This window comes from Gossypium hirsutum, chromosome D09 (assembly GCF_007990345.1).
Source record: "Gossypium hirsutum isolate 1008001.06 chromosome D09, Gossypium_hirsutum_v2.1, whole genome shotgun sequence".
NCBI classification, from domain to species: domain Eukaryota; kingdom Viridiplantae; phylum Streptophyta; class Magnoliopsida; order Malvales; family Malvaceae; genus Gossypium; species Gossypium hirsutum.
The window spans coordinates 44,283,761-44,296,942 of record NC_053445.1 but is presented as its reverse complement, the minus strand read 5'-3'; the positions used below and the strand labels follow the sequence as shown (position 1 = coordinate 44,296,942).

Genomic DNA, 13,182 nt, shown 5'->3' with positions numbered 1-13,182 from the left:
TGCGTTAACAGCGAAGCAGATCGAAAACAAAGCCTTGCCTCCATCGGTTGTAGTGGAGCTAGTTAAAGATAACAGATCTTGCCTTTCTGCGTTAACAGCGAAGCAGACCGAAAACAAACCTTGCATCTCTCGGTTGTAGTGGAGCTGGTTGAAGACACCAGATCTTGCCTTTCTGCCTTGACAGCGAGCAGATCGAAGATACAAACCTTGCCTTTCTCGGTTGTAGTGGAGTTGGTTGAAGACAACAGATCTTGCCTTCCTGCCTTGACAGCAAAGCAGATCGAAGACACAAACCTTGCCTCTCTCGGTTGTAGTGGAATTGGTTGAAGACAACAGATCTTGCCTTCCTGCCTTGACCGCGAAGCAGATCGAATACACAAACCTTGCCTCTCTCGGTTGTAGTGGAGCTGGTTGAAGACAACAGATTTTGCCTTCCTACCTTGACAGCGAAGCAGATCGAAGACGCAAGCCTTGCCTCCATCAGTTGTAGTGGAGCTGGTTGAAGATAGCAAATCTTGTCTTCCTGCGTTAACAGCGAAGCAGATCGAAAATAAAGCCTTGCCTCCATCAGTTGCAATGGAGCTGGTTAAAGATAGCAGATCTTGCCTTCTTGCATTAACAGCGAAGCAGATCGAAAACAAAGCCTTGCCTCCATCGGTTGCAGTGGAGCTGGTCAAAGAAGCAGATTTTGCATTCCTGCATTAACAGCGAAGCAGATCAAAAACAAAGCCTTGCCTCCATCGGTTGCAGTGGAGCTGGTTAAAGATAGCAGATCTTGCCTTCCTGTATTAACAGCGAAGCAGATCGAAAACAAAGCCTTGCCTCCATCGGTTGCAGTGGAGCTGGTCAAATAAGCAGATCTTGTATTCCTGCGTTAACAGTGAAGCAGATAAAAAACAAAGTCTTGCCTCTATCGATTACGGTAGAACGGGTTAAAATAAAGGATCTCATCTCTCTGAAGTTACAGTAGAGTAGATCGCATCAGGTCTTATCTCCATGAGGTTACAGTGGAGTAGACCGAAGAATTTTAGATCTTATCTCCCTGAGATTACAGCGGAGCAAATCAAAGACACTATCCTGAAGTTACAGTAGAGTAGGTCGCATCAGATTGAAGCCAGTAATCCTATCTCCCGGAGATTACAGTGGAGCGGATTAAAATCAGATCTTATGTCTCTAAAGTTGCAGTAGAACAGATCGCATCCAGTCTTATCTCCCTGAAGTTGTAGTGGGACAGACTGAAGCTACTAATCCTATCTCCCTAAAGTTGCAGTGGAGCGGATTAAAACGATGAATCCTATACATTTGAAGTCGCAGAGGGTCGGATTAAATCTTATCATATCAAACCTTATCTCCCTGGGGTCGCAGTGGAAAAGGTTGAAGCAACAAGTCTTATCTCTCTGACATTACAGTGGAGCAGACTAAAACCAAAACCTCGTCCTTCTGAAGTGTTGCGAAGAAGATTGAAGCTACAAGTCAAATCTCTCTGAAGTGCAGTGAAGTGGATCAAAGCAACGAGACATAATGGACTGGGATAAAGCTACTAGAAGAAGAGAAGCGTCAAAAGAAGTCGAAACTCGGCGAGACCGGGCAAAATTGGTCTTTCTTAATCTTTGCGTCATTCCCGTTACACGACAATGAAGCAAAGAGGGACAGCTGTAGAAGCCCAATTTCGCCCGGGCCCATTTACAAAATAAACAAACCATTCAGACCCAAAAAATAACTAAACCCCAAACAGCCCAATTTTGCCCAAAGCCCAGCAAACCCTCAACCCAATTACAAGCCTAACCCACCAAAACCAAAGCCCAAATCAGCAACCCAATTCAGCCCAATCTACCTAACACGACAATGAAGCAAAGAGGGACAGCTGTAGAAGCCCAATTTCGCCCGGGCCCATTTACAAAATAAACAAACTATTTAGACCCAAAAAATAACTAAACCCCAAACAACCCAATTTTGCCCAAAGCCCAGCAAACCCTCAACCCAATTACAAGCCTAACCCACCAAAACCAAAGCCCAAATCAGCAACCCAATTCAGCCCAATCTACCTAACCCTAGCCCATTTGTAGAAAAAAGAAACAGTAGCCACCCTAGGTGAGCCGCACCTAGGGCCTTCGTCCACCTGCCCTTTGTCGTCGCTCTCCCATTGCTACCTACCATCACCAGCTCCGCCGTTCCTCTCACGTCAGCGCCGTACCACCCACTTACCTGCAAAATCAGAGAAAGAAATGACAAGTAAAAAAAATAATAGATCAAAATATTGTAAACATGGTTATAAAGCCATAACAACCAATGTAGGTGGGGGATCTTTTTTTTTTCTCTACGAGATTTTGAAGGAAAAGAAATAGAAACAGAAAAAAAGTGGTTACCGATTTCGATCTAAAGGTTTCTTTTAATTTTTACTTCTTTTTACTCTATTTATTTTTGTTTTTATTTTTAAAAAATACACGAAAATACAAAAAAAAATAATAAAAAGGAAAGATTTTTACCTTCGTCGGGTGGCGCTGGAGTGCTCGGAGAGGCCAAGGGAGCGCTTTGAAGAGAAAAAGAGGAAACTTTTCAGTTCCCGCCGCCATGTACTGCGGCACCGGCGCCGGCGACCGGCGGCCGGCGCGGTGGCTCTCAACCGAACCGGTAGCCGGATTCTGGGGAGAAGAAGGAGGTTTGAGAGAAAAAAAAGGGAAGGGTTTTGAAATTTTTTAGAAAAGTGGCAGAAATGAATTTTTTTAAAAAAAAAAATTTGGGCTTAAATAGGCCCCCAAAACGACGCCGTTTTGGGCAGGCCTCTCAGGCACCAAAACGACGTCGTTTTGGCTTTGACCCAATCTGCCCGACCCGCTCCAGGCCAGGATCCGCGTGTTTTTAGCGGAAGAGCTAATTGCGCTTTCAGCCCTTCCGCTTTTAAATAATTTTGCAATCAAGTTCTTTTTGTTTTTTAAATTTCGCCCTGTAATCTAATTTGCTTTATAATCTGGTCCACCTTGAAGCTGTACGTTTTGGAGGAACGGGATTATTTCCCATTTGGTCCCTCCTTGTTATTCGCGCAATCATTGTGGTCCTTCCCCTTTAATTTATTTATGATTTAACCCCGAATTTTGTTTTAAATTTTTAATTTAGTCCTTTTGTTATTTTGTTTATTTTCTTAATAAATTTCATGTTATTATTATTATTATTATTATTATCAGTTCTATTTTCCTTTCATTTATTCGTTACTATTTTGTTAATATTATTTTAGCTTTATTTATATTTTTTATTCTACATATATATATACATATATGTATTATACACGTACATTTTTTATATAACTTATTTTTATATACATACTTACATAAGGAACTTTTATACCTAATAATAATTTAAAATATATATGTACATATTTTTCCATATTCTCATAGTTATATATATACATGTATATATATTTACATAACCTTTTATATTTAATATCCTTAAAACATATATATATTTCATATTTTTATAATTTTAAGTATATACGTACATATATATTTCCCTTAAATGTACATACATATTTTATATTTTATGATTTTCACCTTTATTTTTTATGTTCATTTATGTATTTATTTATATGTCCATTTTTATACTTTAGTTTATTTATTTGCTATGGTATATGCATGATTGATTTATTTTATCATTCGTTTTTGTTCTTTTTTTTAATTCACATTATCATGTTTATTATTCCATTATGCATATAAATATCATATTTCAAAAAAGGAAAATATTTCTAATTGAGGCAATATTTAGCGTTTGGGAAATTCGAGAAAACATGCCCTAAGGTGCTGGGTGTCGATTTTTCTCGTTCAACCAAATGGTTTAATATCTTTTAAAAATTTTTAAAATAAGGCAATGTTTTGCGTTTGGAAATTCAAGAAAACATACCCTAAGGTGTTGGGTGTCGATTTTTCTCATTCAATCAAATGGCTAAATATCCTTTTAAAAATTCTCAAATAAGGCAATGTTTTGCGTTTGAAAATTCGATGAACGTGCCCTAATGTGCTGGGTTTCGATTTCTCGTTTAACCAAATAGCCAAATATCCTTTTGAATTTCAATCCATATCGTCCGAGTTTTTTTTAAGGATCGTATTTTAAATCTCTCTAAAGTTTTCAGTTTTTCGACACTAAGACATTAAGTAATCAACTAGGTACCAATTTTGGGCATATCGAGGGTGCTAATCCTTCCTCGTGCGTAACCGACTCCCGAACCCATTTTTTTGAATTTCGTGGACCAAAAACGTTGTTTTAATAAAATCAAGTCGTTTATTAAAAACAACCACTTTTCAAGGTGACCCGATCACACCTTATAAAAAAGGATTGGTGGCGACTCCCGTTTTTTTTCATTTTCATTTTCAAAATCCAAGTCGACCCCGTTTTCAATCAAAAAATGGTGTCAACACATATATTTACTTTTTTATATACGTAAATTACTTTATTAAATACTGATTTTGATTCTTTTTCTTATATAATATATTAGTATATATTTTATGTTAATCTAATATTATCTATATATTTTTAATAATTTTATTTTTTATGATACCTTTTTTAAATAGTTATGTATATATACTTTTGTGCTTTAAAAGTCAATAATATTTTTATATAATACTATTTTATATATAATTTGTATTATGTTTTATTATTATTATACGTATACACCTAATGTATCATCGATTTCATGTTTACATTTTTTACTTATTACATATATAACTTGTTTCATTTAAAATTTTATTTCATTATATACTCGATTTATATCAACCTTTTATACATACTATTATACATATATTATCATAAGAAATTTTCCAATCCATGTGTAATATTATTTAAATTAATATGTATATATTATTTCATGTATTTTGATTTTCTTCATATACAATATTCACTTTAAACTTCATTTTGATATTGTTTTTTTATAGTATTTATTTTTAATCTTCATTTTTGACTTATTTTGAACTCATATATGTATATTGTTTATTTTAAAATTTTACACATATAACTCATTTTTTTGTGTTGATAATTCGTTTATTCTTTGAATGTCGATATTATTAGCATTGGCCTAATGTATGATTGAGATTATTGTTACTATGCTTGCTTGTATTTACCTATTGATTATTTGTATTTCATTAGTGTATGTTATTTACAAATCATCCTTTATGTTGTACATTATTATTTAATCGTTTTTTATTCATTCAAAAGATTACAAATGTCAAAGTTATTTCATACAAAAATTTTCAAAATGACGCAATACTCGAAATTTGGAATCCTTGAGAGAATGGAGCCCTAACGTATTGGGTTCCAATCTTCCTCGTCGAACCTAAATAATCAAAAATTTTCTTTAATCAAAACGCATAAGCCAAAAACTCATTTTCGGGAATTCGATACGTCGTGTCCTAATGTATTGGATGTGACATGTCGTTTTCTCGAAATGAAGATTTTAAACAATAATTAGGGTCATATTCAATGCTAGAAATTTTGAGAAATTGTGCTCTAACGTATTGGGTTTCAATTTTTCATCTGACTAAAAGCAATTGAATATCCCTTTTTAACTTCACCGCGAGAGTTTTGAAAGTCAAAAGATAAACTTAATTTTGAGGATTTAAGATATTGCACCCTAACTTACTGAGTGTGACAATTTATTTATTTGAAATAAGTGAGTCTCATCGTTCAATTCATTTTACTCAAATTTTCTTTTCAAAGGATCGTATTTTAAAATCTTTTCAAAATTTCGACATTAAGACATTAAACAATCGATTCGGTACCAATTTTGGGCGTTACGAGGGTGCTAACCCTTCCTCGTGCGTAACCGACTCCCGAACCTATTTTCTCAAATCTCGTAGACCAAAATCGTTTTAAGGTGTACCGATCACAACCCAATAAAAGATCGGTGGCGACTCTAATTTTTTTTTAGTCAACAACTATTTTTTATTTTCAAAAAAATGGTTTCGACAACGTTGATGATAACGCCTTTTACTATTAATTTCAACTCATTAACATATATATTTAATTAATTTTATAAATTGTATTTTTGGTATTATTAAAATAAAAAACCTCAGGTTTGAAACCGTTGATAAAATTAGGCAATTTGGTGAGTTTTAGGCATGGAAATGTAGAGTTCCATCAGTTTGCTGCAAATTCAGTGTGTATTAATTGATCTGGAATATTAGCTCAAATCCCCTATTTAGTTGAGCATCTTACAATGCTTACTTGGATAAGCACTAAAGCTCTTTTTAGATCAACTTTGCAAAAATAGAATGTGAACCAGAGAGCCACGTTGCAAAGATTTGACACGTGGAAAGATGCGGTAATGAAGAACAGGTTGCCTAAATCAATGTCATCTCTGACAGACAAGTAGCATCCAATCCATTCCACCGCCTGATGACATTAACATATCTTCCTTCCATCAGCATAGGAGTCCCCGTGTCGACTCATCATCAATTGATTAACACGCGGCAGCCAATCAGAGCAAGCCATCTCCCCCAACGTGTCATGCTCCCAGGAATGCAGCAAATTGTATGTTAGATCGATCGCATGCATTTCACCGGTTTAAGGAAAGTATAAAGAGCGAAGGAACATATACACGCTGAACAGTCTTGTGTTATATTATTTCCAGTGAGCTTGCGTTTGAGACTTGAATCGAGGTTGAATATTTAGCCATGGCGACGAGGCAAGAGAAGGAGCGAAGAGCGGAGGCGGCGGCTAGACAAGCCGCGGATGATCTTAGGGATATTAACAGTGGAAGAGAATATGAAGAGAGAGTTGTTTATCAGGAGGAATTGGATCGATCGTCACAGCAACAACAACAAAGGTTGCCTGAAGAAAGTTTTGCGTATAAAGAGGAATGGGGAAGGGAAACTTCACCCCAGCAACAGCAACAGAGGCCTGGAGTTATTGGAACCGTGTTGAGGGCTGTGCAAGGTACTTACGAGCATGCAAAAGAAGCTGTGGTCGGTAAGAGCCATGAGAGGGAAGGAGTTTACGGAGGTGGAGGGAAGACATGGGGGACTACTGATGAAGGTGATAATGCGAAGGAGTTTGCTGAGAGGGCAAAGGACACTACCATGGAAAAGGCTGGTGAGTACAAAGACTATGCATCTGAGAAAGCATACCAGAGTGCTGATAAGGCCAAACAGATGAAGGATACTACGAAGGAAAAGGCTGCTGAATATACAGATTACGCCGCTCAGAAGGCAAAGGAGACGAAAAACTCAGCAGCCCAGCGGACAAAAGAAACCAAAGACACTGTAACAGGTAAAGCTTCTGAGTATACAGATTATGCTGCCCAGAAAGCTAAGGACGCAAAGGACACCACAGCAAAAAAGGCTTCCGAGTATACAGACTATGCAGCACAGCAAACTAAGGGTGCAAAGGATGCTACAACGGGGAAAGCGACTGAATATAAGGATTATACAGCCGAGAAAGCCAAGGAGGCAAGAGATACCACAGCCCAAAAGGCTTCTGAGTATACAGATTATGCTGCCCAGAAAGCTAAGGACGCAAAAGACACCACTGCACAGAAGGCTTCCGAGTATACAGGCTATGCAGCACAGAAAACTAAGGATGCAAAGGATGCTACAATGGGGAAAGCGACTGAATATAAGGATTATACAGCCCAGAAAGCCAAGGAGGCAAGAGATACTACATCCCAAAAGGCTTCTGAGTATACAGATTATGCAGCACAGAAAGCTAAGGATGCAAAGGATGCTGCAATTGGAAAAGCGACTGAATATAAGGACTATGCAGCTGAGAAAGCCAAGGGAGCAAAGGATACGACAGCGCAGAAGGCTTCCGAGTTGACAGACTACGCAGCGCAGAAAGCTAAGGAAGCAAAAGATACTACAATGGAAAAAGCGACCGAGTATAAAGACTATGCAGCTGAAAAAGCGAAGGAAGCGAAGGACGTGACAGCTGAGAAGACAAAACAGGGGACGGAATATGCAACGGAGAAAGCAAAGGAAGGTAAGGATACAACAGTTAGTAAGATTGGAGAATTGAAAGATTCAGCTGCAGACGCTGCTAAGAGAGCTATGGATTTCCTCACTGGGAAGACGGAAGAAACGAAGCAGAAGACATCCGAGACTGCACAGAACACCAGGGTGATGACCTTATTTATTCCAACTTTATTTTTTTTTAATTTTCTCATATTGAAAATGTACTCAATATGTTGCTTAAATTATCTAGGAAACATTGAGTGAAACGACGGAGTCAGCTAGACAGAAGATGGAAGAGATGAAGCTGAGAGGTGATGAAGGTAGAAGGAAGACTTACGATGATGATGTGAAACGCCAAGGTCGTGAAGGGCTTTCAGAGACGATAGTGATTAAGGTTGAAGAATCCCCGGCAGGAGCCGTTGATGCTACCGTGAGATCATCTGATGAAACATTCAATGATGTTGGGCGTGTTGGGGAGGAAGGCGCTATTCGTGATCGCTCCAGCAAAACCAAAATGTGATCTCACACTGCACATACCCTTAATATAGGGGTGGAATATTTGCGTTGCTTTTCATTATTTTAACTTCTGTTTGTGTTGTCTTTTTGTAATACAAGTACGTTCTTTGTTGCATATCTTCTAAATAAACAGAACAGTATGAATTCTGGGACGAATGTGCATTTCTGGGTGTTTGAATGATAATGGGAAGTATGGCTAGGGTGTGAGTTTTGGTTCTAGAAATCATGTCTTCATTGTGAAGCCAATTCATGTTCTTACCTTATCAATGAGTTCGGAAGCCGAAATTAACAGTAATGATTTGGTAGATGCTACGTCTGAAAGAAGGATATAAATGCAAGCTCCTGTTGGTGATAGATCGCTGACATGTAAATAAAGCCAATTCGTTGCTCCAAAATCATACTAATTCTTCCGAGTAAATTTTCATATCATCATGACGGTTTTTACTTCAATTTTCATGAAGACAATAGATAAAATTAGAATTATTGTTTTAGCTTTTCCACAAAGCCTTTAATGAATTAGAAACTCTTTGCGTAATTGAAAATGTGTATGATTTATCCATATATCTGTGATAGTTCCCAAAAAAAAATCTCTATATGATAATATACTGATGATATAAGGTTTAAGGTTTTGACCCAACTTTTTTCCACACACACCCGATTTGAGTTGCCTGGACATATTTTATTTTAAGTCAAATAAATAATGACTTATTAGATAAAAAAATTTAATATAATTATGAGTTCTGAGCAAAAAAGTAGGCAAATATTTTTATTTCTACTTCAAACATGGGTGTTCATTTGCTCATGTCAACAACTCGGTGACGATGATTAAGTTAAAGGAGATAAAAAGAAAAAATAAATTTTTTAGGTTAGTTTTTTCTTAACAATATCTAAAACTATTCATAATTTTTCGTTTAGCTTTAAATAGAAGGATAATGCATTTTAGCGAAATCGAATTAATATTAAAATCCATGTCAATCGAGTTAAAATTCAATCAGTTGACTTTTTTAAAATTTTTTTATTTTGCTATCGACAGATTATGGCTTAATTTATTTTTACAAAATTGAGAGTTAGAAACCTTGGTTTAGCTTTTAGTTGCTGTAAATTTGAAAACCCATGTGATTTTAATGAAAGGAAAAAGAAAAAGAAGATAGTAAGGGAGGATGGTTTCAGAAAGGTGAGGGTAAAAATTAGAAATGGAATAAATTGCTATTTAGTGATGAGGGAAGATGTAAAAAGAAAAAGAGATGCTATTTTTTACATAATAAGGTCATTTTCGAAACAGATGTAATAAGTCCTTACAGTTAACTAAACATTAATCCGGTGGTGGGCTGGTCGAATTAAATCATAAAACATTCCTATTTTCCAACCGAACATGATGTTGGCGATAACTTAGACCAAATTTTCTACTAAAGTTGTAGCCTTGTTGATCATGTTTTTGAGGGGAAAAAAGAATAGGGCAAACATGTTTATTTTTCATAATTTTATAATAAAAAGGTAAACAAGAAATAGGTTTGGGCTTGGTTATCTGTCATTTGGACCGATGGTTTGGTTATTTGTTAACAATGGCCACTTTAATGTATGCAGCGGCCCGCTCTGGGCCGGTAATTTTGTGAACTTAACACAATATAAGGGCCATTATATTCCCAAACCTTTGATATACATTCGCAACGCCGCTAGGGTTTCAAGGGATTTCTTCCAGTGCGAAGAGCAGCAGCCATGGTTCTCAAGTACGTTCCTTATCTCTTCCTCTCTTTCCCTTAAAATTATCCTTTAATCACGAGTTATTGGTATGATCTTAGAAAATATAACCCCAAAAAGATCTGCTTACGACCAGAACTTCCTTTCATTTTGTTTTATTCCATATTCTAAAGTGGCGATTGATAGATTTTATTTAGCATTAAGCGAGGAATTGGACTTTCAGCTATTACTTTTTTTTGTTTTTATTAGTTCTATTTACATGTTCATTTCCATGTTAGCGGGATTTTAGTTTATTGGTTATTTTTTATACGATATTCAATTAATTCATTGAAGCTAAGGTTTTTTAATTAATGAAGATAGTCGGAGTACATTGGTTTAGTTTTTCTGGAAAAATAAATATATCTTGGGAATGGAAAATCAGTTTAAATCTTCCCTCGTCCTATGGCCTTTAGACCTGTATTTGACACACATATCAGACTCTTATCTTGTAATGGGTATGTTATATGATCCTCCAAACATCTTCCAAATACATGAAATAGCTTTGAATTCACAGTTTCAGAAAGAAATCTGTACACACTCAAGTTCGAGTAACATTGATTTATATTTAGCTAGTTTTGTAATGAAGTGCTAGTCTTTTGGAAAATCATATAGTTGTCTTAGTTAATTATGTGGTGTTCTGAGTCAATGGTTATGTTCATGCGTAGAGAGCTATATTCAGTTTAAAAGAAGCCGATTGGTATTATTTATTTAGTAGGTTTTGTAGACATTGCAATTGATTGTATTTTGTTGGCATGCTAGGACGGAGCTTTGCCGATTTAGTGGTGCCAAGATATACCCTGGGAAAGGCATCAGATTTGTTCGTGGTGATTCCCAGGTAAATTCTCATCTAGTTCTGATTTCAAGTGGTTAATACTGTGTTGTGGTACTGGCAATGAACTGTGATCTTCATCAATTTGTTTAGGTCTTCCTCTTTTCCAATTCAAAATGCAAGAGGTACTTCCACAACCGCCTGAAGCCATCAAAACTTACATGGACGGCCATGTACAGGAAGCAACACAAGAAGGTGAGTGTCAGCATCATAAGCAGGTTTTCTTTCAGAAAACAAACTATTTTTGGGTTTCATTCGCCTTCCCTGTGGCATTTTGGTTGTGAGCAGAATCATGTATTTTTTGGAAATTGACTTCTTTTACTAAATGTTGATGTTTTGGCATCTCTTTTTATCACTGCCATCTATCTTATAAAAGTTTTGCAAAGCCAGATTATTTTATCAATATATTGTTCTCATGCCCTTTCTCATATTAGTTTTGCTACTGGATGCATATATTTAGGACATTGCCCAAGAAGCTGTGAAGAAGAGGAGACGTACTGCAAAGAAGCCATACTCCAGATCCATTGTGGGTGCCACCTTAGAGGTTATCCAGAAGAAGAGGAGTGAGAAACCTGAAGTTCGTGATGCTGCCAGGGAAGCTGCTCTCCGGTGTGTGTTTGTTCATTATAAGTTGCACCCATTCCTTGTCATTGCTGATTTCGACATGTAATACGGTTTATATTTACTGGGATTTTTGCTGTTTAATCTATTGTTCAGAGAAATCAAGGAAAGGATCAAGAAGACTAAGGATGAAAAGAAGGCAAAGAAGGCAGAAGTAGCAGCGAAGCAACAGAAGACACAAGGCAAGGGTAACCTTCCAAAGGGTGGTGCACCCAAAGGTCCCAAGCTTGGTGGTGGTGGTGGAAAGCGATAAGTTTACCTGGTTATTATCTGTTTTTACATAGGTAGTATGTTGATTTTGAAGGCATTTGTATGGACTGAATGGCCATTCGGCCGTGTATCTTTTTTGCTTTTTATGCGTTGTCATAAACCTTGAACTATGTATTGAAGATGAGTGATCAAGTTATTTTATGCTTGACTTTGTTTTTCAGCCTACGTACCCGGACTTAGACGGTGAAGAATGCCGTTCATACTGCATAGTTTTCTAGCCGATGCACACTAAAATTATTCTTACGTCAGAGTTTATATATATTATATTAGAATATTTTATATTTTATCAAACTCTGTTTTACTTAAAATTTGTATCTTAAATTTTTCTGACATATCAAGTATCTTATAATTTATCTCAAATTATGTTATTTTTAATTTCTATATTATAGAATTATATATTTAATTTTATTTGTTATGAGTTAATATATATAAAAATAAGAAGGTAGAAGGCAAGTTGAGTCGGGTTTGATAGAGCTTAAGTTTACTTAGATTTCAACTAAGTTTGATTTTTTACTTTAATTTAGATTTTTGGGTCTCGTAACTTTTTCCAAATCATCTCGTGTTCTGGAATGGGTTCCAAACTTGAATAAGTCGAATAAGACTAATGCATTTGACACTTAATCAGTAAAACTAGAAGAGCTTCAACTTCGCATCGATGAGTGATAGTTATTTTCTTTATTTTGTTACCCCAATATTTATTTCATTTTTGTTGTTTTTTTTTATATATATAATTTTGATTCTATGCTTGTAAATGAATTGGATTTAAAGTTATATTTGAATCATACAATATAATAAGTTGAACTAATAACACATTCGGTTTAGTCGTGCTGTAAATGATGTTCTCTAGAGCTTTCATTTATGTAATTAGTGGATAGTATTCATTGTTCGGTGGTAACAGAGTGCGTTCAAGTTTTTACCGTATAAGCAAGTGAATTTGGGTGGACATCTGGGAGACGTTGCTCTCCGAATTGTCAAAATTCCCAAACATAGAGATCGTGTTAGAAAGCAGAAAACAAACGCCAAGAAAAATCAGCTTTAATCATCATGCAAAAGTAATTCAAGTTCATAATCCGATATGCTGCAGCTTGAACATTAATCCAGTTGCATTTGTATTAGTGAATTGATATAAATGTCAATTTTCCAACCAAATCATCCTCATCGTAGTGTAGCCGATGGTCTGAGAAAACTTGTAAAACTGAATGTTGTAAATTATAAGCTGGCCATGCTAAATTAACTCAGTCTAATCAAAATATAAACAAGTTGATTAAGTTTTGTCTA

At 36.0% G+C, this 13,182-nt stretch overlaps 2 protein-coding genes across 2 annotated transcripts; both read left to right on the top strand.

Moving 5' to 3' along the window:
• Window positions 1-6,585: 6,585 nt before the first annotated feature.
• Window positions 6,586-8,599, top strand: LOC107908729 (embryonic protein DC-8). The gene is made up of 2 exons (XM_016835985.2): window positions 6,586-8,096; window positions 8,182-8,599. The coding sequence occupies exons 1-2, from the start codon at window positions 6,657-6,659 to the stop codon at window positions 8,449-8,451; spliced, it is 1,710 nt and encodes a 569-aa protein (XP_016691474.2). The 5' UTR covers window positions 6,586-6,656; the 3' UTR covers window positions 8,452-8,599.
• A 1,431-nt stretch (window positions 8,600-10,030) lies between these two features.
• Window positions 10,031-12,045, top strand: LOC107908728 (60S ribosomal protein L24). Its single transcript, XM_016835984.2, has 5 exons — window positions 10,031-10,174; window positions 10,944-11,019; window positions 11,107-11,208; window positions 11,474-11,622; window positions 11,731-12,045. The coding sequence occupies exons 1-5, from the start codon at window positions 10,164-10,166 to the stop codon at window positions 11,885-11,887; spliced, it is 495 nt and encodes a 164-aa protein (XP_016691473.2). The 5' UTR covers window positions 10,031-10,163; the 3' UTR covers window positions 11,888-12,045.
• Window positions 12,046-13,182: the final 1,137 nt, after the last annotated feature.